General features: G+C 31.9%; 4 protein-coding genes across 5 annotated transcripts; 2 read left to right on the forward strand and 2 right to left on the reverse strand.

Moving 5' to 3' along the window:
- Positions 1-2860: 2860 nt before the first annotated feature.
- On the forward strand, positions 2861-9074 carry LOC108780844 (Brother of Yb). The gene is made up of 18 exons (XM_018548658.1): positions 2861-2926; positions 3090-3111; positions 3207-3394; positions 3525-3741; positions 4506-4650; positions 4737-4821; positions 4898-5062; positions 5247-5402; positions 5912-6064; positions 6152-6395; positions 6969-7115; positions 7244-7410; positions 7543-7668; positions 7756-7904; positions 7966-8139; positions 8276-8447; positions 8604-8783; positions 8853-9074. Exons 1-18 carry the CDS (start codon positions 2861-2863, stop codon positions 9072-9074), a joined length of 2778 nt encoding a protein of 925 aa, XP_018404160.1.
- A 1480-nt stretch (positions 9075-10554) lies between these two features.
- LOC108780845 (mitochondrial transcription termination factor) lies at positions 10555-14622 on the reverse strand. The gene is made up of 8 exons (XM_018548659.1): positions 13930-14622; positions 13506-13602; positions 13016-13169; positions 12407-12736; positions 11952-12316; positions 11352-11679; positions 10897-11261; positions 10555-10580 (listed from the first exon to the last, which is right to left on the reverse strand). The coding sequence occupies exons 1-8, from the start codon at positions 14512-14514 to the stop codon at positions 10555-10557; spliced, it is 2250 nt and encodes a 749-aa protein (XP_018404161.1). The 5' UTR covers positions 14515-14622.
- A 1461-nt stretch (positions 14623-16083) lies between these two features.
- Dna2 (DNA replication helicase/nuclease 2) lies at positions 16084-20361 on the forward strand. The gene is made up of 2 exons (XM_018548739.1): positions 16084-16144; positions 16666-20361. Exons 1-2 carry the CDS (start codon positions 16115-16117, stop codon positions 20341-20343), a joined length of 3708 nt encoding a protein of 1235 aa, XP_018404241.1. The 5' UTR covers positions 16084-16114; the 3' UTR covers positions 20344-20361.
- Positions 20362-20767: 406 nt separating this feature from the next.
- LOC108780912 (uncharacterized) lies at positions 20768-24100 on the reverse strand. 2 transcript variants are annotated; one of them, XM_018548750.1, is made up of 6 exons: positions 23807-24100; positions 22300-22680; positions 22000-22123; positions 21833-21924; positions 21191-21684; positions 20768-21108 (listed from the first exon to the last, which is right to left on the reverse strand). In XM_018548750.1, exons 1-6 carry the CDS (start codon positions 23975-23977, stop codon positions 20958-20960), a joined length of 1413 nt encoding a protein of 470 aa, XP_018404252.1. In that variant the 5' UTR covers positions 23978-24100; the 3' UTR covers positions 20768-20957. The 2 variants fall into 2 exon arrangements, with proteins under 2 accessions (XP_018404252.1, XP_018404251.1); XM_018548749.1 differs by having other exon boundaries at positions 21833-22123.
- Between the last annotated feature and the right edge of the window lie 1178 nt (positions 24101-25278).

Genomic DNA, 25278 nt, shown 5'->3' on the forward strand with positions numbered 1-25278 from the left:
CATAAAAAGTACAATAATTTTAAACGCGATGATATTCCACGCGCATCGCGTATTTTCTCCGTTCGTCGTACGTTTATTATTTATAATTATTACACTAACCGATACTCTCTCTCTAACGGGCCGCGATTGTAGTGCTATGCAATTCACCGTAAGCGAAAAAAGATCGATTGGTAGCTCGAAGTAGGTGGTAAATGCATTTAGTGTTGTATACGCGTAAATTTCTTGTAATTTCCTTTTGCATCCCTTTCGTACGTGAATAAATGCATTTTCTCATTTGTACGTTTAAGATTTATTATTTTTCCTAGACCTTCTTTACGTTTTGTACAGAACTAATATTCGATAATAAAATAAATATAAAAATATATGAAAATAATTTTTTTTCTGTTTATATAAAAAATTAAATTTTTCGAGTAACAATAATAATATTATAAAAAAACATTCATGTATGTATAAAGGCAATATGAGCTTTTGTTCTACTTCCCTTATATATTATTTTTTTTTAAGCAAAAATTAATTTGTCAGATGTAATTTATGGAGTTGTAGATAAAATAATCCGTTTGATTATTAATATTTTCTTAAACAATGGATATCCACTACTTTATTTTATTTTTTCGACTATTTATAGTAGAATTAAATTTTATATTAACAATATTAATAATAAAAATAGTAAATTAACAATTTTTTTTCCTATTTCATATGTTAATTTAATATCAGAAATCATTTACACCGATTATTAACATGTTTAATTGCAAATTAACCTTTACTATTCCAAGTACATTAAAAATTTTATAAAAAGAGGAACCATGAAAGTAATTGTGAGAATAGTAATTATGAAAAGATCAGCTGGGATCTATGCATAATCAAAATGTAGTTTACACTTTGACTATATAACCATGGATTGCTACCTCCACTCTTTGTATCTTTTCCGTAAGATAGCAAAGAGAACCGTGTACATTCGATGGTAAAACAGGAAAAAAGAAAGAGATGGAATATGACAAAGAAGAGAGAAAAGAAAAGATGGAATATGCAATCTGTTGTAAAAAGTGCAGGCTACATATTTTACTATATTTTTTTATTTTTGTCTTCACTATGACTAGCAGCAAGAAGTGCCTCTATCCATTGTTTTTTAAACACAGAGTTCGATGGAATTCTATTCAATACTAGTCACATTAAGGGGATGCTGGAGTGCCTGTTTTATCATTACTTAGTTAAAAACTCGTTTCTCTTAATTGCATTTACGGATGGAAAAATCCTTCTGCATAATTAAAATATCGACAAAAACGGAGGGTGCTAGCTACATTTCAATACGAAAAACGGAAGAAAATTAAAAACTTACAGTTTCGTTATCGGCTTCTGCAGTCGACTCGACACATTATAATAGGTCTGTTCTTTATTGCTGAACTTTTGCACCAGTTCATCTTTTTTCCTTTTCCCTTCTCCTGGAGAGAAAAGGAAGAAAGATGAACTAGTGCAAAAGTTCAGCAATAAAAAACAGCCTATTATCAGCCGTGCTATTTCTGTAGTCGTCTCTTTTCCGTGTTTCTTCATCTATTGTGTGAAGTTCTGTGATATCGATAATCTACTGTACTTGAGATGTAATTGAATGTAACGAGGATTTACTGGGCTTGTACCTAAGGTACGCCAAAAGTACGATTTCGAAATAGTGTTAAGGCTAGAGAAAAAGAAAGAGATGACCTATTTGAAAATTCCGTTTTCTGATGAAAAGAGAAGTGTCCCCCATTTATGGTCATAGAAGATCATCAAAGATCGTGCTGTTCGCAGTGATTTGCTATTGACTATTTTTGTTCTTAACAGGGGTTTCTCTATTTCTCAGGATAACCTCTATTTTGATAATTCTTTGTGTTTGTAGATCAGAGAATTTGCACGCATGCGCGTGTAGCTACAGAGTATGAAAAAACGTGACCGCAGCACATGCTCGCATCGCAGTGTTACTACTTGACCGTGACAGATTTCCTAACCTGAATAATCGTGATCTTTAACGATTAATATTTTAATTCGCGGGACAGAGCGACGCTTTTTTCTGCCAGATTCTTTCGTTTTATGCAAAAATGCGTTGAATGAGTATAATAACATCGATTTTTGAGGTGAGCGGAGTAAATAGCACCTCTATTTTCTTTTCTTACGTACTTACGCATATTCACAGTAATGGAGAAAATGATAGAGATACTTAACCGTTGTTTTTGTTCTCACTAATTATTCTCACTGATATGTTATCTTCACTTCTATCATGTGAACATGCAATGGGTCCATCTTATAAATATATAGGCCTCCCTACACAGTTAGTAATACTGAATCAGTATTACTGACAGTATACATTAGTTTTTACAATCTTAAAAACGATCAGTATTATTAACAATATTTTATTTCAGTTTGATGTGGTTTGACGTATATTATTATCTATGGCGACATGGATTTTAAGGAAAAAATATGTATTCAAATCCAAATCATTGTCAGTATTCTATGTCAATCCATCAATATTAACCACACACACGATCAATAATATTGTCAATATTCATTAATACTGACAGTATTACCGACTGTGTGCAGAGGCCTTGTGCTCCTACCATGGTGTTGTGCTGTTTCAAATTATGTGAATTGTTGCAAATTAAAACCTTTGCAAATTAGCACGTTATTGTCAAAATTATATTCTTTTTGTAATTTTATTTATTAAATAAATTTTTCAAGAAAAATGTTTACATGTGACAAATTTGTGCAGGTATTTATGGTTTTATTTTAAAAAGTTGATGAAGTTTGAAGTTCTTGTTGTCAAAGATTTGAAAAGAGATTGAAGGAAATAGCTTACAATTGTAAACAGTTTTTTTTATAAATCTGCTAAACAATGCCAGTTTCTGTTATAAAGAAAGTTCCTATTGAAACAATAGAAACTACGTACAACAAACCAAAGGTAAGATAAAAGCTTGACAGGCAAACAAAACAAAAACATGTATATAAAAAAGTAGAAAGGTAACTGTATTATGAGTTATAGTGAGCCAAATTAAATAATAAAAATTTTTTAATGAGATTGTAAAGTATTACAAATTTTTCAGAAATATAAATCTTCTCAAAAGATGAAATTTTATGAGCATCAAGGTAATATTCATAAACTGAATATTTATAACAATGGTATGTTAAATAAATTGAATTATTTAATTATATATATATATCTGTATTTTGTTTGGTTTTAGATACCATTCCTACTACAGCCAAGATATTAAAAATAACAAATGTAAACAACCCATATTGCATGAGAGCTTATGAAATTGAAAAGCATACAGATAAACTTTGTATGATTGAGGAAAGATTATTGAGTTTTATGAAAACAAATGAATTTTTAGAGACAAAATCTAATACAAAAGATGCTAAAATTGGTGATGTAAGTTTTACTGTATAATTATCTTATTTTTGTAAGTTTTACTGTATTGCAAATGTTAAGTGTAATTATCTTATACAAATTGGATTTCTTATAATATAAGATGTGATTAATCTTCATATTTATCTCATAGATGGTTCTTATACAAGATAGTATTAAAGCTGAGATAAAATTACCATCATGTATTTGTCAAGGTTTAATAACTTGTATTAAAAAGGAATGTGAGATACATTATATAATTCTTCTAGTGGATCATGGAATTAGTATTGGATTAACTAGGGATAAATTTCATATACTTCCAAAAAATTTTATTCCTGATAGATATTTAACAAAAACTGTTGGTGTATATGGTATTTTGCCAATTTGCATGAAGAAAAGCGCCATTTTAAATGGTTACAATACTATAGCAGTGTAAGTTTTCTTTGTTATAGTCATTTTTTTAATCTATATACTTCTCAAAAAGCACTGTTAAATCAATATTTGAAGTTTATTGTGGCCTTTTCTGCAAGATGCCGATTGATTCTTTTACTGTACTTTACTTCATGAACGGCTATCACAATATGTTTTTATAGCTTTGTCAATAAATGTGATATATATCTATGGTTGTGTCTATTGAGGAGTTATAGTAGCAATGTAATATTAATTGTATGCATATATATATATATATATATATATGCATTATATTATCATATTTATAAGCAAGCAAACAATTTAAGCAAGTAGTAGAAAGAAAAAAACAAAAAGCTAAATAGCATGCATCAATGTGATGTCTAATAAAATAAAAACATTCAAAAGATTGCAATTATCCGAAGTGTTGCAGAAAAGTGGACCGAAAAAGCAATTCAATTTACAAAAAATCTTCTCAGTGCATGTAAAATTGTATACTTTGATCATTTAACCACAAACAAAAATAATGGAATAGAATATGGAGAATTTTATTTCATCATTAATAATGTTGTCATTTCATTAAGTGAAACTTTGTTTTTTCATCATTATGCACTCTATATAGAAGGAGGTATGTAAATGTGTATTTCACACATAAGATTTTCCTATAATAAATCTATTAAAATAATATTCTAATAACATATAATTTTATAATTTGATTGATATCTAGAATTATTGAAACTAGTTGAAACACACTCACAGCTTAAAGAAAAACGATGGTACATTTTATACGCAAAATTCTCGAAAAATAGAGAAAAACGAAACACTGTAATACGTATCAGTAAAACTAATTCTCATACAAAATTCTTTCTGAGGTAAATGTTTATATAAGTATATATGTAATTAACATAATATATATGTAGATACTCATGTTCCTTATAATTCTGATCTTTGTTATTAGTGAGAAGATTTTAGTACAGAGCTCAATAGACTGTGACATTTTAAATGATATTACAGACCTCAGATATCCCAAAGGAATACATCAGGTATAAATGTAATTTTGAATAATTAAGAGTGTAGTAAGAATATAGTTTGAAATATCTTTCTGTTTTTATTCTGTAGGGTTGGAATGAGGTCTTGAAATCTTCCAGGCCAAGAAAACTTCAGTCTTATATATGGCCAGCTATAAACAATGGATTAAACGTTGTTGCTATTGGATCAACACAGAGCGGTAAAACAACCGGATGTGTAATGGCTGTATGCGGTCAAATAGTTATGCGTCTAAATGTAATATATTTTTCATATTTTATATGAATACTATAAAGAACTTAATGTCTTTAATCATCTTTTCAAGTGTATAGCACAAGCAAAATATTTTTCTTCAAAATTTATATAAATAAAATCTACATATGCATACATGGCATGTGTATAAAATATTTATTTTAATTGATATAACTAATATTTGTTTTAGGAAATACGTAGTGCAACTCAGCCGTTAGCATTAATTTTATGTGCCTCGTCTTATGAAGTAATTTCCGTTCAAACTTTGTGCGAGTCGTTTCTACAGGCTTTTAACAATATAAGATCTGTTGCTGCATTTAATGGCAAGTCGGATAGATCAGTAGCGGTAAATTTATCAATATTTTCACAATAATGTTTAATCTTTTTAATTTTTTTGGGATGATCGTCAATAGCCGCTAAGCGTTCACGTATGACTGCGCATCAATCATTTTATCTAACAAAAAAAAAATATATTTTTATTACCATTAGTTTAAAAAAAATATTACGTTGTATGAAACAAAAATGACAAAAGACATAGCACATATTACGGAAAATATAATGTTGGTTCAGATATAATATCACACTTCGAAATGTTTATTGAACTAATTTTTCTAAATTAAATTTTAGTAATTTGTTTGTCTACTAATAAAGTAACTTATATTTCATAATTTTTTATTTAAACGTATTTTAAATGTCTTCTGTTACCAATAGATACAAAAAGATATATGAAGATTTCTGCATAACCACAAATGCTATCACGCCTTATCAACGATTTAGTGATACTAAACGCCGATTATTGTTGTATTAAAAAGGTAAAGTAAATGTAAGAAGCTACTCATTTTTGTTTTTTTTCAGGCAATGATATACAATGGCTGTCAAATTTTAGTGACTACACCGCAATTTCTAATTCGATTTTTAAATAAAAATAAAGGTATATTATCATTTGATGGACTTTCTTATTTAATACTTGACAATGCTGATGTAATTTTGGATAAATATTACAATGCGGTCAGTGAACACTTGTAATGTATTTAGTATTACTTTATCATAGAAAGATAAAATTTTTAAAGATTTCTTAATATATTTTTTTGATAGGTGGGAGAACTTTTCAAAAAACACAAGATAATCGAGAACCGTGAACCACAAGAGAACGATAGACCAATATTGCAGATAATTGTATCTGCAACAAACTGGACGTCTGAGATTAAAAAATTTGTACATTTAGCGATGTATAATCCATATATATGCATCGCGTCATTTATAGAGGCTGTGGTTTTTAAATCTGTAAATATAAAACTGTACCATTTGACTACTGGATACAAGAATAAAAAAATATTCGGTAAAAAACTTATAAATATGAACGTTTGCCTGTATCAGCATTTATTAATTATATACAGGGTGTTTGAGAAGCAATGAAAAATTTTGTTGCATAAGGAGTAGAATGGACTAAACTAAGAAGAAAAGTCCTCTACCATTTTACAATTTTCGCAACAGTTAACGAGATATTAATTTATAAAAATATCTAAATTCACCCGATCCACTGACAAATTCAAGCGCGCGGCTGAATACGACTGTTCAGTGAAACGCGCCGCGCGGCAATGGACATTGTCTATCGACGACGACCATTGCCGCTTGTTATAAACAACGCGTGTTTAGTGATGGCGAACGCGCGCGGCGCGTCTCGCTGGGCAGTCGTATTCAGCCGCGCGCTTGCATTTGGTGGTGAACCGGGCGAATTTAGATATTTTTATAAATTAACATCTTAACTATTGCGAAAATTGTAAAATGGTAGAGGATTTTTCTTCATAGTTTAGTCCATTCTACCCCTATGCGACAAAATTTTTCATTACTTCTCAAACACCCTGTATACACGAAATATATTTCTAATATTTCGAAATTATTTTAATGTTAGATCTACTGTCAATGAATGAGTACCTTACAATGAGAACAGCGATAGTATGTACGAATGCTGAAGAAGCTGAAAATTTAAATACCTTTTTAATTTTGACAAAGAAAACTCTGCTAATTCATGAAAAAATGCATTCATCTTCTATACGAGGTACAATGATACTTTAAGCACATTAAGAAATGCTTTATCTTATACTTAATATTTTATTCGTTGTTGATTTAATTAATTTTTTTTATCTTTTTGACAGTTATACGTATATTATTTCTTGTATTTTACAGCTTTACAAGAAAGTTGGATAGCATGTATATGTGGTTCCTATCCAGTACTTATATGTACTGACTGCGTTTTGTCTGATCTCAATTTTACTAATATTCAGTGGTTGATACATTATTCTGTATTATCAAAATTCAAAAATCAATTCAATTATAGGTTTTCTTTACTTTTAGATAATTTAACGGAGGTAATTATTAAATGAGAACTTAAGATTACTTTTTCTTTTTATTGCGAGCAAATTATATTACGCTTATATTTAAATATTCTACGACTAATATCACTATAAATAATATCACTATTTAAGGATTCGTCTAATTGTAAAGTTAGTATTATTTCTGACGAAAACAACATTATACAGTTATTAAGTATAGTAAGAGTACTACAGCGAATGAACATTGCAATAAACCCGAAAGTATTGGACTCCATTGAGGTAAGTTAGATATTAATCCTATTAAGCTAGTTTTATTCTCAAAATTTTTATCATTTTATTTTGAGTTGTAATGAAATATATTTCCAGCAAAAGGCTGTTGAATTAGAAAAGAATAAGAAAGTATATGCTCTATGTGATAATGTAAAATCATTTGGTTTTTGCCAAACACGAAATGTTTGTGTATTCAGACATTGTGTCCTTCCTGAAATCGATACGCCAATGACAAATATACAAATGTAAGTAATTTTTTATTAGTCATATTCATTATTTGATGTTTTTAAGATTTTGTTTGTACAGAGGTGATAAGGTGAAGTTGATGGTGATATATATTCATGATACGACACATTTTTCTGCAAGAATTCTTGAACATATTCCACTTTTCGATGAATCGAAAAAATTAACATTTTCCAACATAGAGTATATGCAAAATACAGGTGAAATACAAAGTTATTACGGCAATATCGAAAACAGGTATGTATTGAGCAATTTCACAAATTAAAAAAAAAATTATTTGTCCGTATATTCCTTGAATTTCTATAAAGTATATTTTTTTAGTATAATTATAAGAAAATAATATATATATATTTTTCTTAATAATCAATTATAGAAAAATGTCTACCTCGACAAATGTAGGTGATATCTGCGTTTTGGAAGAAACTATCGATACATTTAAAAGAGTACAGATCATACGCATCAGATATGACAGAAAATATTCTGAAACTGACAATTTCGTAGATGTAAGATGTATCGACAGTGGTATTATACATGAATACATTAATGTAAGATTATTTTATATGTTTGAATTCTATATTAAACATTTTCTTTTGACAATTTGCATATTTTTCAAAAGATAATGTAAATGACCTTTTATATTAAATGAGAAGAATGTTATTTATAACTTATTTTTTAAATAAATGTATTATTCGGTATTTTAGGTACGTAAACTAATGCACGTCCCAAAAGAATTATTAAGTCTCCCAACACATGTTGTCGAAATATTTTTAGCTAATTTAGTCCCTTGGGATGAAGAATATAAGTGGAATCATTATACTAATGAACAGGTGCACAAGTGGTTTTCAGAAAATTTCGATGAAAGGTCTTATATTATCGGAGAAGTAAGAATTTTTTATAATTATGAAGGAAAAATATAAAAACAGAAAAATATATCAATAAATTATTCACAGGTTCGCCTTCATATTGGAAATACAATATGGTTAGATGATTTAAGAATAGGAACAAAGTTAATTGGTCATCCTGATTTAATAGGATCCTCTTTAAAAAAGAAATTATGCCATGAGAATTTTGCAGTTGTAAACAACAATCATTTATCGAGTCTGTTAGAGCTTTACAGAAACAGCGGAATGATAGAAATCAATGGTCATAACATAAGTACTGCAAACAAATAAATAAAGGTGCCTTCATTTGTATTTTTAAAAGATTGGATGACTTCAGAAAGTTAATCATTTTTGTAAGTGTATACATTTATTAGAAAAGAATTGGTACAATATCATTCGTGTATCTATTTTATTATAGTGTTTAACTATGGTCATTATATACTAGGGATGTAAAGTTTTAGGGATTTCTATATATTTTAGACATCAAAAATGAAGAGAAGTAAAAATAATTATTCTCCTTCTGCAGTTTGTTTATCATTACTATCTGAAATTAATAACGTCAGAAGCGAGGAAACACAATAAATATTGTGACCAATCTGAAAATAAATTATATTTCAATAAAAATATTTTTTTACTTTTGTAATCGCTAGAATAGATTTATCAGGAGACACGGTAATGTAAACTCCACGGTAAAATATAAAGAAAAACTAACTTCTTGTTTCGGGGAGAAGTGAAATTATATTAATTTCTATTATGTTGCAGTTTGAATGTTTTAATTATATTTCTAATTTTTTTCATATGTATTAATTTCTTAATTCTATTTATCAGCGACTTTCTCTAAATGATTTGCCCTTTACTTTATCCTTATTATTGTTTTGATATCGAGAGCTTTGTTTATTAGTATTTATTTTTCATTTCTATATTAATTATTATTAATTTGAATTTATCATAGCTATGATTATGAGAACACAGGTTATTTCTCGTTTTTGGTTATATAATATAGATGTATAATTTATTCCCAGATATATGGTTATTTATTAATTAAATGAAACAAAAGGAATTTTCAATATATTTTATAAATGGGTTCTATATCGATTCTAAGGGTTATTAAAACATTTTCATAATAATTTTGCAAAAGTTTGTTTTGGCTTGCTTCCAACATCACAATCGGAGATAGTAGTTGTGAACAAACAACTTTAATTTTAAAGCAACCATGCTCAAATTATAAGTATATTTTGTATGGCTGAACTATTATAGTACGTTTTTAAAACTTAAAGTGAGATAAACATGTTTGATAGTAAAACTCTTATTTAGGCGAGGCATCACCTCTTCGCGTAAATGCAGTAGGTTTCACCCCCCCCTTGCGGGGAGCTTCATTACTGAAAAAAAATCCATTTTTTGGTGTGAGGTAGTGCTCGTTTCGCGTGGAAAGTCGAAACCCATGTGCAACAGTACATTCATAGAAGTCGAGCGCCCCTTGCAGAGAGGGGGGGATGAGTTGTTTCGCGTGGAAAGTTTAACGTTTCTAAACAGGAGGAAGTGTAGAATAGTACTTAATATCGTATGTGTGTATAGCAAAAATAAGATGTTATTTTAGAAACTTTGATTAATAACTTTTTAACGAAGGACGAGCGATGGCTAAAATCTGTTGGAGGTCATGACCTTGATAACATATGACAAGATCGAGGTCGTCGGAGATGCCTCCCTTTAAACAGGAGTTTTACCTAAATTACAGATCATAAATGTAGGAAGTAAATGAACTCGAGGTAAACTATTTATAAGGAATATTCCAAACCACTGTATTAGTGACATAAACAATAATCAATAGTGTTTTATTCGATGTATCCTAAGTTTGTATTAATAACATAGTTAAAACATATAATAATTCTTAGATAACAGAAACTCTGCGCTGGACTCCTAGTGCCCTTTTCTTTCCAAGTTTGTTTTTGTAACATAGTTAAAAGATTTGTTTGCTCATTTTTTTCATCTCATTTACTGTATATTAAAAATTTATATATATATATATATATACATTCTTGTATTTTACAGTTTGCGTGTTATAAAAATAATTAAATTAAAGAAATAAAATTTAATAAATATTAATCTAAATTACTATTTTTTGAATTGTGTGATCTGTGTTTTACATATCGATCTATGATTCTTTGCTTACATATTAATAAAGTGATTCTTGGCGGTATACCGTTTTCTTTCAACATTGCTATTCGCTTACGCAACGTTTCAACATTAAAATAAAAAATTTTTGGATGACTTACTACGTCATCACCCGTTATACCACTTTGTTGCAACAAATCGATCAATTCCATCAATTTTTTTAATTTCACTCGTAAAATAGATGGATATTTTGTAATTGCTTCTTCAAGAAGCTTTTCCTTCACATTTAATACGTTGTTTAAGTAATTTTTAACGCTTCCATGTTCTTGCAATAATTTCTGCCGTTCATTATTTATTTCTATATACCTATATGAAAAATAAACAATATAATTAGAGATGTATTATGCTATATAAGTTTCTCTATATATTTTTTTTATTTTTATAAATTTTACATACTGATCAAAGATTCGCTCAGATTGTATGAGCACAGTAAGTTTTGGAACAAGATCTGTTTTCTTTAAAATCGCAATTCGATTCTGTATGGTATCTGTATTAAAATAAAAGATTCGTGGATACCGTAATATTTCATCGCTAGTAATACTATTCTGATGTAGTATATTGATTAACTGATCCAATTTTGCTATATTCACCCGTAAAATACTTGGTATTTTCTGGACCACTGAATTGAGTATTTCATCATCGACTTTCAATTTGTTTTGTAAATATTCACTAACATTTCCATAATGTTGCATTAAGCTACGTTCCACCTTATTTTTTTTAATAGCTCTATGTGTGAACAAACAATATTTTATACTCTTTATTTTTAGATATTCCAATATATATGTAACATTTGTACATCTTTTTTATTTTGTATGAATTAAAGAATAAATAAATATGTATATATAAATAATATAAAAAGTTAGTAGAAACTGCAGAAGTTAATAAATGACAATATTTAAAATGTAATTTTTTAAAATAAAAATAACTTGATATAATAATTTCATAAAAAATATTAAATTAAAGAAATAAAATTTAATAAATATTAATCTAAATTACTATTTTTTGAATTGTGTGATCTGTGTTTTACATATCGATCTATGATTCTTTGCTTACATATTAATAAAGTGATTCTTGGCGGTATACCGTTTTCTTTCAACATTGCTATTCGCTTACGCAACGTTTCAACATTAAAATAAAAAATTTTTGGATGACTTACTACGTCATCACCCGTTATACCACTTTGTTGCAACAAATCGATCAATTCCATCAATTTTTTTAATTTCACTCGTAAAATAGATGGATATTTTGTAATTGCTTCTTCAAGAAGCTTTTCCTTCACATTTAATACGTTGTTTAAGTAATTTTTAACGCTTCCATGTTCTTGCAATAATTTCTGCCGTTCATTATTTATTTCTATATACCTATATGAAAAATAAACAATATAATTAGAGATGTATTATGCTATATAAGTTTCTCTATATATTTTTTTTATTTTTATAAATTTTACATACTGATCAAAGATTCGCTCAGATTGTATGAGCACAGTAAGTTTTGGAACAAGATCTGTTTTCTTTAAAATCGCAATTCGATTCTGTATGGTATCTGTATTAAAATAAAAGATTCGTGGATACCGTAATATTTCATCGCTAGTAATACTATTCTGATGTAGTATATTGATTAACTGATCCAATTTTGCTATATTCACCCGTAAAATACTTGGTATTTTCTGGACCACTGAATTGAGTATTTCATCATCGACTTTCAATTTGTTTTGTAAATATTCACTAACATTTCCATAATGTTGCATTAAGCTACGTTCCACCTTATTTTTTTTAATAGCTCTATGTGTGAACAAACAATATTTTATACTCTTTATTTTTAGATATTCCAATATATATGTAACATTTGTACATCTTTTTTATTTTGTATGAATTAAAGAATAAATAAATATGTATATATAAATAATATAAAAAGTTAGTAGAAACTGCAGAAGTTAATAAATGACAATATTTAAAATGTAATTTTTTAAAATAAAAATAACTTGATATAATAATTTCATAAAAAATATAATGAAAATATTAGAAATAAGATATTTTTCATATTCAATCTTATTAATCTACCTTGATATAACTTGCAGCGAACATCGTATAGCCCATGTTTTTATCTTTAATCTTCCTGTATCTTTATATAACTCACATCTATGGCGTATATGATTTTCACTGTATCGAAGTACCCATATGTCTTTTAATATATCTTTATTTTGTATATTATATTCTGTAGGAGGCAAAGTTATTTAAAATTAATCTTTTTAGAGATAATTTTATATTTTACTACTAATGCATTTATTAATACACAAATATAGACATAGGTAGCTACTGCAATATTTTGCTACATGCAATATTTATAGGGAGACAAATAAGTATCTATGATCATTAAATAATAAAGTAAAGAGGGAGGATAAATTATAATCTTGTAAGCAGGAAATATATTTGCAAGGAAACATCTAATGCCATAGATAAATAAAACAAAGAAAGAAATTTTGCAGCTATTTATAGTGTCAGTAATATTATTAAACCCTATTATTTAATAATGCTACTATTATTAACTTACCATTCAATATGTTTAATTTTTTGTCTATAGAAGAAATTGGTATTTTTAATAAGAATGAATTCGGTACTGTTATTTCACATAATTGTTGTATGCTACACTGGAAAAAAAAACAATTTTGTAACACATAAAATATGCTGTATATGATATATTACTATTCACCAACCTCTATTTTAATTTTACTTTAAATATTTTTCTACAAAAATATAATTGGAGATAGAGGAAGGAAAGGAAAAAAAGAAGGGAGAGAGAGAATGTTCAATCTTTTATATTCTAAGCCTAAGAAAAGTACAGTTTTTTTTTTTTAAATAAAATTACTTTTTATGGAATGTCTCAAAAATAATTTTAAATATTAATTTATTAAGAATATTGGTCACAACTATTATATATCTAAAATTGAAATCCCTTATGTTAGTTTTACTCGTACCTCTAATTTGTGAGAAAGATATTCCAGTCTGTTATAAGTGTAAGACTCCATATTCTCTTGAGTATAAAGTACATAATTTGCCAGTTCCCCTTGAGTCAAGCATAGCCATGGTACAAGCTGGTTATTATCTAAATTTAAAACTTTGACACAATCAAGCTTATCTGTTAATTTATTGTGTTCATGTGTCAGTAACCAGATGTTGTTTATGATAGTATCTTTATGTATGCCAGCCTTAATCAGATTGTAATAATTGTTCAGAATATCTGCCCTAGATCTCTTCTTTAGTTGCGGATATTCTTCGATAACTTTCATAATATCTATTTTTGTCATATCCAGTAATTCTTGAAGAGTGTTCCTTAAGATCCGCTGAATCGGTTTATAATTCATAAGGTAATCGTTGTAAGTTGATATCTTACAGGTGTGATCTACTATTTCTACATGCTTACACAGCATTCTACTCTGCAAAACGGCTTTGACAAAGGGTGAACCGTTCATATATAGCAATAGAGTCGGTTTCAAAAAAGGCGGTGACTGAGCTTTCAGCAGAAGATTCACAATCATCCGTTGCATCATTTGCCTAGTCATAGTCTTCCGTCTTATAGTATCTTATATTAAAGTACTTCGTTTCTATTATAAGTGATCATAAGATCGTACTCTTTTTATCAAATATTTTTGGTAATTATACAGAATACCCTCAACACCTCCGATTTCGATAAAATTAGGCTCATTCGACGCGTTTTTGCATAAAACGAAAGATCTGGCAAAAATAAGTGTCGCTCTGCCACGCGAACCGAGATATTGAGCGTTAAAGTTGACGTCTATTCAGGTTAGGAGATCTGTCACAGGCTGCGGTCGAGTTGCCACTACGAATGCTTTGAAGCGTTTGATTGACCAATCAAAAGAAAGAGTTATACAAACTGACCAATCAAGAAACGCTTCAAAGCATTCGTAGTGGCAACTCGACCGCAGCCACAGTCCTACAATCGCCATGTCTTCTACATGTATTTCGATCTTATGCGCATGCGTCTCGTTACTTTTCGGTCCAACAGGAACGAAATTTAAAATGGGTTAGAAATATTGCAAGCGGACACTGTCTACGCTGTAACTTCTAGGCGGTAGTCGGTACGCACATCGGATTCGGAATAAATTCGGATGCAGTGTGAATCCTACATTAGGCCCCGAACTAAAGCATTAGGGTGATTTTACATGCAGCGCGGTACGCGGTAAAGTGTATTCTTCCAGATCTAAAATTCTGATTGGATGATCTAAAAGAATAACAGCGAGCGCTTACTTAACTGTTGAGTCCGCTGTATGTGCCCAATGACAAATTTAGCACTACACTAGGTCAGTTTTCATTTGCCGAATACGACAATCTGCGCACACTGATACGGTGCGCACAATCCGAATTGCTGGATTTGCACTGAGTGCATCCAGAAGCACGACCACTCTTTGAGCGCTCAGTGAGCTCTTGTACCTGTTTGGTTTATATTTTTAGATCAGGGGGTCGATTCTGTATCTCGAAACAAAGTGAAAATTACAAAAGTGAGCAAATTTACTAGGTACTGACCAATGAAATTATAAATGTTCTAGTAAATTCGCTCACTTTTGCAATTTTCACCTTGTTTCAAGATACAGAATCGATCTCCTAATGGAATATGCCAATCAGATAAAAAAACTCATTGAGCGCTCAATGGCCTGGTTTACATCGTGCACTTGATACACGTACTAACTAGTTACTTTCTATTAAATTATCTTAATTTCAGCAATGTATTTAAAGAATGATGTATAAAATTGATACAATATGCATCAAAATGTTTAACTAAATACGTTTAATTGTGTATACATTTACATATATCGCTGAAATTAAGATAATTCAATAGAAAGTAACTAGTTAGTACGCGTATCAAGTGCACGATGTAAACCAGGCCAATAGGAGATCGATACGGAACCAATGTTATTTGATATAAACTAGGCCTGTGTCGCTTGTTGGAAAGAACACTATAATATTTGTTTTTTTTTTGTGCGCGCAGGCCATATGGAACTGAAATGTTGCTGGAAATGGTGATTGATTTCAATGGCAATAAGAAATGTTTGCGCGGGAACGAAATTCTTGCGTCGTAGGATTTGATAAGATTGATATTTATAAAATATATAGAGAGTCACTTAGCGCATATTACACACAAATATGAAGAAACGTCAATTGTCACAGAGAAAGGTAAACAAAATGTGTTTTATTTATAACCTACATTTACATGTTGATAATCATTACCATCTTTCTTTTTATGTGCTACTTTTTATATTACAAGATAATACTGAAAATTATTATAAAATAATACTTTAAAGTATTTTTTTCAATTCGGAATTTTTGGTAAGATTTAGCTTAGCAAATATCAACTAATCATACATAGTATGACGTAGTTATTAGTTACGTGTGGGTTAAAAAGCCATTCTGAATAGCAGAAGAACTGTTATAATTTTCTACTTGACAATATAATTGTTATGTATTATATAACTACGTTAAATATTATGTTATATTTTACCATATATACTATAATTAATTATTGTTCAATGGAAAATTATAACTAATAATTATATATAATTGGTGTTTGTTAGGAAGATGTTTAGTACATTTAAAAGAGAAGATAGTGATGTATTAGCAATTTGTATTTATATGAAGAGAGAATGTATTAAATTTGTCTGTTAAACTACTTCAGAATTTTCTCTATTTTATTATAGATTTCTAATAATGTCGATAAATCTCAGACAAAAATATCGTCATTTTTTACAAAAATTCCAAATGTGATAGACGACAATAAAACATCAGATAAAAATTCTTTATTTCAAGCTACAGTCGAAAAAAAAAGAAAGGAAAGAGATAATGCATTTGAAGAAGAATTCCATGTAAGTGCTAAAAAGAAATGTCATGTCAAGGAAGAGCCACTAAACAAATATTGCACTATAAAGACTGAAACTTTCAAATCACACGATGATTCAGTATTATTATCTGTATTGAAGGACTTTAAAGAATCGCATAGTAATTTTAACGAAAATGAAGTTACGTGCAAAGATGCAGTACTTCATGAAGTTAAAAAGAGAGTTGATATTACAGTGAAAAGCAAGCAAAGTGTAAATATTTTACAAAATTCTGTCACAATTAAAAATGTAAATGTTTTAGATGTTACTGACAATAATAGTCATGTTCTTAAAGAACAAGACTTAAATATTGTTACTTTAACGTCTGCTGTGGAAACTATGCCTGAGCATAGAAAAACTATATTACATAATTTAAAAAAAACAGAATCTTTTGAAGACTTTTCTGTGATATTAAATGGAGATGAGCTTGATGATTTCTTTGATAAAGAGTGGCATGCACAGATTAATTTTACTACTTTGGAGAGATGTAAAATAATTAACGTGAAGCACGAATCGAAAGTCACTGTTTTAACGGTACAGCACTTGAAATCTGAAAGTATCGACACTGTTGCATGTTCAGGATTTTGGAAAGATACAGAAGTAAAGATTAATGATATTGTTACGATACAGGCTACGAAGGGTTCGCAACAATGGATTGTGGATAATAATAATGGTTTTCTCATTACACAGCCTGATTTATTAATATCGGGCACAACAATAATGGGTGGTTTATTTTGTAACAGGCGAGCGGTTTTGACTGAAAAGTTCAGGAAAATTGAATCACTACCAGATTTGAACGCCGATTATTCCGTTATGACTGTGGGGTCTTTGGTTCATCAATGGCTACAAAAGGCATTGCGAGAGAATATCTGCGCCCTGTCCGACGTGATCAAACTGTTGGACGATATATTACGATCGAAGGACACGTTAGACTATCTCTACGCGTCAGAAATGTCGCTTGTTGATTGTCGAAAACGCATGATGGAGTACGCTCCGAAAATTTTCAATTTTATTCAGCATTATATCATGGGTAACAAACAGCATCACATAAGCAATCAAAAGGATAACTTTCAAGGGAGTATTAATAACATCCGAGACATCGAGGAGACAGTTTATATACCGCAGCTGGGCATAAAGGGAAGGATAGATGTGACGGCGGAGGTGACTATTAATTCAAGAAGGAAGATCATGCCTTTGGAGTTGAAAACTGGAAGAGCCTCCTACTCTCTCGAGCACAAGGGTCAAGTTATTCTTTATCTTATGATGATGGGTTTCAGAGACCAAGATATCGATACTGGACTTCTATTATATTTAAAGGAAAATTCGATGCAGGAAATTAAGAGCGGACATCACGAGAAGAGGGACTTGATACTGCTGCGAAATACCTTGGCGCATTATTTCGCTAAACAACCCGAAGATCTATGGAGCATTAACTCGGAGTTGGACTTAAAGACGATGGAATTACCTGAACCGATAAATCATCACAGTGCGTGCAACAGATGTCCTTATCAGACTCTGTGCTGTGCGTATCTGGCGAGAGATCCAAACGTGAATTTGTCAATGTCTCATCCGTTAACAGCGCTAATTAAAGAAGTGCAGGACAACATTGAAACTAGTCATTTGGATTACATTATGAAGTGGATCGCATTATTGCAGTTGGAAGAAAGCTACGAGAACAGTAACAGCAGTTTAAGCAGCGTATGGACGATGAGTCCCGAGAAGAGGGAGGCGAAAGGAACATGTATCTGCAACTTGAAGACTGTCGGTAAGGTGATAAAGCAAGATGATAGATATGAACATAAGCTTGCACGCGTCAACATTAAGGAGGAAATTATCGAGAACGGTATACTTGGCAGTACATTCTCCGAGAATAGTTATATTATTATTAGCACGGATGCACGAGTTAATATAGCTGCCGGATATATAATGCACGTTTCGCATGACATCGTTACGGTCCTATTGGACAAAGATATTACTCAATTATATGCAAACTCTACATTTCATGTTGATAAATACCCTTCTACAGGGCTGTCAACATTCAATTACGCGAACGTGGCCGGTCTGTTGAACAACGATGAAATATACGTCAAGCTTCGATGCATCGTTATCGATAGGAAACCGGCGACATTTGTGGAAAAATTGCCACGTTCAGTGGTATCAACAAGCACAAGAATAATAAGCGATTTAAACGAGAATCAACAGAGAGCTGTGCTAAAGGCAATAGCTGCCCAAGAGTATGTTCTGATAAAAGGTATGCCGGGAACAGGGAAAACACAGACGCTGGTAGCCCTGATAGAGTTGCTGCAGGAGTTGGGTTCTAGCGTGTTAATTACCGCGCATACGCACAGCGCGGTGGACAACATTCTTCTCAAACTTCTGGAACGGAACATCGACTTTCTACGTCTCGGTTCGACAAAGCAGATCCATCCTCTATTAACATGCAAGAGCGAGGAATACGCGATCGCGAGTTGCGATTCGCCGGAGGAACTGGAGACACTCTATAACAGCAAACGCATTGTCGGTGTAACTTGTTACGGCGCGTATCATGCGCTTCTTAGGAGATGCAGTTTTGACGTATGCGTGGTTGACGAAAGCGCGCAAATCATGCTGCCTACGGTATTGCGACCGTTGTACAGCGCACGCAAGTTTATCCTCGTCGGAGACCCAGATCAGCTGCCGCCCATTGTCAAGAACAAGACCGCCGCGAAACTTGGCGCAGATGAATCTCTGTTTGTTAGGCTGGATAGCGACGACAACACTGTCAATCTGTGGAAGCAATACAGAATGAATGGAAGGATTATGAGGCTGGCCAATGAAGCAACGTATCGCGGTAAGCTGGTATCCGGCAACAAGCAGGTGGAGAACGCGACTTTGACTGGTACGAATATGGAGCAAGTTCTCTCATCCTGCGAGAGGTGGGTGAGAAGTGCGCTCTCTAGGAACTTGGATGATTCGGTGGTGGTGCTCAATACCGGTAGCACTTACGATTTGAACGCAGAGTTTGATAATGGAAACGTTATGTTCGATCAAACGTACTCGAACATTTGGGAAGTCGCTATTACTTCGCGTCTCATTCAAGTGCTCACTGAGGCGGGCGTGTGCGCTAGAAATATAGGAATTATTGCACCTTACAATGCTCATATCAATTTATTAAAAAAGATCATAGATAAAGAAATAGAAGTAAACACCGTAGATCAGTATCAAGGACGTGATAAGGATGTTATACTGTATTCTTGTACGAAGAGTGTCGAATGCGACACGAAGAAAGAATTTGAAATATTGAACGATCAGCGACGTTTGACGGTAGCCATCACTCGCGCAAGGCACAAGCTGATTATAATCGCTGATAAAGTTACGTTACTCAGATATGTGCCATTTAAAAACTTGTTTGACGTTATCGAGGAGAAGAATGTGATAAATTTGCAAGATGGCGAGGAAGACTTTAGCTGGAAAAGTCTTATTCGTAGAATTGACAATCGCGATAAAGAATTCAAGGACTAATCGAATGAATTTTTGTAACAATGAAAAACATTGATAAACTAATAATTGCGTTTTGTTTATGTTTTATATCAAAAATAACATCACGCACCAATGTACAATCAACGAAAACCTTGTGAAATATACAAATATGTACGAGTTTTGTACAAAAATATATTTATTTTCAACTTTATATGCATATCTTTTTCTTTATATAAATATCAGAAGACAATGCAAGTTGATTATTAAAATAAAATTTACCGAGTTATTTTGTGAAAATCAGATAATATAATTTCCAAAATTAAAAATTTTTTAGAATAATACTTTTAAAAATAATCTTCATAAATAAATCTACTAAATGAAAAGCACTTATAAAAAAATAATATCGTTTTATAAGGAAATACTAAAAAAGAGAAAATTAGACAATTGCAAAGTGACACTTGTGCTTAAGTACGTCAAGCATAAGTCCCTGTATTTCACGTAAGTCACGTAATCACATCTCATACGTACGTTCTTCGTACATCACATAAGTACAGAAATTCTTGATATCTTTGACGCTATATACATATTTACAAAGTAAAATAATAAAGTAATAATATGAGCAGTTATTTAAGCACGCACATTATTTTTTTGCGGCTCTAATTATTAGATTCGTTGTAAGAAGTTCTACCAGCCAACTCTAGTAAGTAACGATCAGGATGGTCCAACCAATCGCTCGCGCTTAACTTGACGACCCTCTGTTTCTCCGCTTCTTTCACCTGCCATTTCTTAATCTCCAATTGCTTCTCTCTGTAAATGTATTAGCGTCTTTTGTTATCACTTTTTGCATTTCAATAAGCGTTATTTTATTTCACAGTTTGCAAGACATTACCTTAGTTTTGTATCGCCACAACCCCAAACTTCTAAACTGGCGATGCTATAAGGCGCGCCGGCAATAGTCACGAAGTGAAATGATTCGTCGATACTGATAAGCGGCGAACGAGGATCGCTACCGAATCGTAAACCATGTGGATAACCTCTAATATTCGTATTCAAATATAGTACTTTTGGACCTTTCTCCATGATTTTATAGGACGGAATCAGTTGAATGCCTATTGAATCTTCGTCGCCCCAATAGAGATGACTTTCTCGCCACTCGACGGCCGAGCATACACAATACGTTGGACATTCCGCATTCCTCTCTACATTAGCAGCTCTTATAATTAGCAGAGTGGGTCCTCTGTAACCTAACACATGGTGAAGGAAGCGATTAGCCCCGGTCCCATGCTCTCCGCTATTGTACAGTAACGTCCAATGCTTTGGACAAATAGTGCCTGTTCTTTTGGCTATCAAAGCGTGAGTTATGTCCTTCGGTGCATCCTTGGTCTACACATACACACCACGCGCATAGATACATAGATCTAATTATGTATATAATACTAAATTTATTGACAATAATTAATCCTTTTATGCAAAATACTTTACAGGCAGAATAATATTGAATATTCGTATTACTTGCTCTGCGATAACGTACCTTGAAGTAACACTGTGGTAATGCACACGACAATAGCCAGACGTAGCTTATTGGCAACAAGTCCACTTGCAGGAACTCCTGATCGGATTTTTCTAATACGGGTAGGGCACGGACTTTTTTAATATCTACAGAAGATTGCGGCTGCTCTTTTGATAAAAGCGTTTTACCATTGCGATAAGCAGTTGTTAATACGTGTACTATGTATCGCTGTAGGCCGTACACAAGGCGTGGGCAATGCTGTCCGATCCAATTACTCACGTAACTCGTAGATAAGCTAGTCTTGCCATGAAACTGTAAAATATTTTTAGATATAATAATTACATACTGCACATTAGTGATATGAACTATTCATTTAAAATGCTAATTCAAATTCCGTGCAAACTTATAAATGATTACACTGTATAATAATTAAATTCCATATTTATATATTTATTCTCTCTCTGTGTTGAATGAATAAATTTACTAACACATGAAATGACAACTGCATTTAATATCTGTTGCGAAGGAGGGCATGAACTGGTGTTGTTGTTTTCCATCGCTAGCTCGAAGCAAGATGTTAATAATGCTCGCAACGATTCAGGAGTAACATTGCCAGTATTTTTTAGGTCAGAATATATCTTTACATAATTCTCCAGTATAGCTTGGTCGTTCAGTACTGACAAAAATTTCTCCGATTGCTGCTTGAAAGCTGTTGTACTTATGTATGCAGTTGTGGCATGAGCATTGTGGTGAAAATAAGTGAAGAGCTTCTCGCTTAGCTCAGGATGAGTAGGAAATAAGTACTTTTCGAATACAGACTTGGTAATGCCGTTAACATGTACCTCTTGGTAAGTGAGATGAGACAATATCTGCAAAATATATATTTGTGTATTAATATTAGTAATATTACTAATTATTACTCCCGCGCGATTGCTGCCAACCGAAGGTTGGTCCAAAAACAGAGGGAGTATGCATTTCACCGAAGCGTATCGGTTGTAATTGGATATCTCTGTAACTACAATATATTTCCTTATCAACTTCTGCTACAGACTTCTTATGGACTGAGCTTGGTTTATAGCCTATAATTATACTGTTAACAAATAAAAGTATTTTCGCCAACATGAGGTTTTGATTGGTTAGAATGAGTTCTCTTTGTATGCATGTTTTTTGATTGGATGTCAGTTGTAAAAATATTAAAATTTAATTCAAGGAACATTTTAATCAATTTCTATACTCATGTTTGTAAAATAAGAATCATTAAATGTATCAGAAACATATAAGCAGTAAAAATAATTTCTATACTTCTGCAAATGAAGATTACATGTCTTCATTATATAAATCAAACTAGTGAGGTAATGTTAGCTTTTGATTACAGCTAGGTACATATAAGATATATGATTACTAACCTGTATGCAAAGAAATGATATAATAAAACACAGGAAATATGGAAAAGCTCAAGATCTCAAAATAAAAAAAAAATGAGAAATGTAATTGTTCTCTAATTTCACAATATTCTATCTCAAGTAAAATATTTTTTCATGAATAATTTGTCATTTAATGATTTTTTAATATTCTCAAACGTTTTTAAAAATAAGTTAGGTAGTTGATTAAGACTTAATCTCTATATAATCATCCATTTTACAGTCGTATATTTTAAAAGTCAATTTACAATTGACAGAAAGAAAGATATGATTTCAGAATATCTAAGGAATTATAATAAAAATATTCAAAGTAATTGCATGAGGAACATGAAATGACTTTCTAGAGTCGCAGTGCAGACAATAAAAAATATATCAACATGAGGAAAATAGTAAATAAAAAAACCAGGTGGCAAGAGATTGTTTTTGCCGTTTTCCCAAACAGCTGTAGAAATGATTGGCAACAGAGGATGTATCGCTTCCATGTTTTTCCCGAATGATTTTCCAGGGCACCAAGAGTACGGTCTGCTATTGAGGTTCGAGAACGATTTTAAACTAACTGAGCGAGCCGTTGTACCTTGGCGAGGCTGTCGATCGGGAAGAACTGCGTGTGATCGTCCGGTTCGCTCTTAGAGACGACGTCGGCGGCAGTGGAGGCAGTGACGTTCGCGCCGTGATTCCCGTTACCGGTCGCGGATTCCATCTTCCTGTACGACATGTTCCCGACGCGTGCCACCTGGTTGCCCATTTTGCGCTTCGCACCGCGGAGGAGACTATACCGAGACCAGCACCCACAGCACCATCCGCGTAACACCAACGATAACAAATACGAATGGCACCATATGCATACGACAGCTCCGACCAGATGGTTCCAGACTCCCAGATCAGATGGTTCTGGACGGTTCTCCCCTCCCCAATTGCTAGTTCTCCCTCGTTTCTACCATTGTAGAAACGAGAGATGTCGTTGCGGTAAGCAACCTTGATTATCCGCGAGAGAGGGCACTGTAGAGAAATTGCTCCATTTATCGCGCAAATTCAAAATTTATCAAATTAAAAATAAAAGAGACAAAACAGGACTCAGTATTAATGCAACATATTGCGTGGCCATTAGGAGTCCACAAATAAGAATGTGTAAGCTAAAGAATGTTGGAAAACTAAAGAAAATGTGTATCAAAAGATAGCAAGAAAAAATTAATAATATACTAATACAAAATTTAATAAATGGTGATTTTATTATATATTTTATATTAGTATATTATCAATTTTTTTCAAAGTATTGAAAATATATCAATTTTTACGAGAAAAACAGTAAAAAGGAAATAAGAAGAACAAAAAAAAAATATTTACTAGTATTTATTTTTAATTTTTATAAGTATATTATATATAGTAGTATACATATATAATAGTGATCCTGTTATAATAAGAACTCTTATAAATCCAACTTACGAGTGTCAAATTATTATATTCAAGGACACTATATACGTATATATTCTTATCATTTTTACTGTCTAGATCAATTTTAGTCTCTACTTTGATGCTAAAAATAAACGTCGAGCGTGTTAGCTATTTCTCTCAAAGAGAAAAAAGAACAAACTGTGAAGTCATATCCTCAGCATTTCATATTTCGCCGCGGCGACCGCGACTGGATCGATCGTCGACCATTCGATATCTGGCTTCGGTGTAGAATCGATAGTAGATCGGAGCGCTTTTCACGAGGAGACGATCCATCGAATTCCGCTTGGCCGTGCCGTAGAACTGGCTGCGCTTTGTGCGCTTGATTTGTCAAGGGAACCAAAGGGAACGAGCGTAGCGTGAGCGAAAGGCAGAGCAACTCGTCGCGCCGGATGCCGCCACGTTAATCCGTTTTTGTCGGCGTGAAGCGTCGATCCGACGATCGGAGTAACGACCAAAATACCGGCGACGAGAGAACGACGACGACGACGACGACGGCGACAAGAAGAAGGACAAGGAAGACGGAGAGAAGAACGACAACGACGACGACGACGAGAAGAAGAGGAACGCGTGGCCATCGGTCCCGTGTCGGCGATG

Source organism: Cyphomyrmex costatus, unplaced genomic scaffold (genome assembly GCF_001594065.2).
Source record: "Cyphomyrmex costatus isolate MS0001 unplaced genomic scaffold, Ccosl1.0 scaffold75, whole genome shotgun sequence".
NCBI classification, from domain to species: Eukaryota; Metazoa; Arthropoda; class Insecta; order Hymenoptera; family Formicidae; genus Cyphomyrmex; species Cyphomyrmex costatus.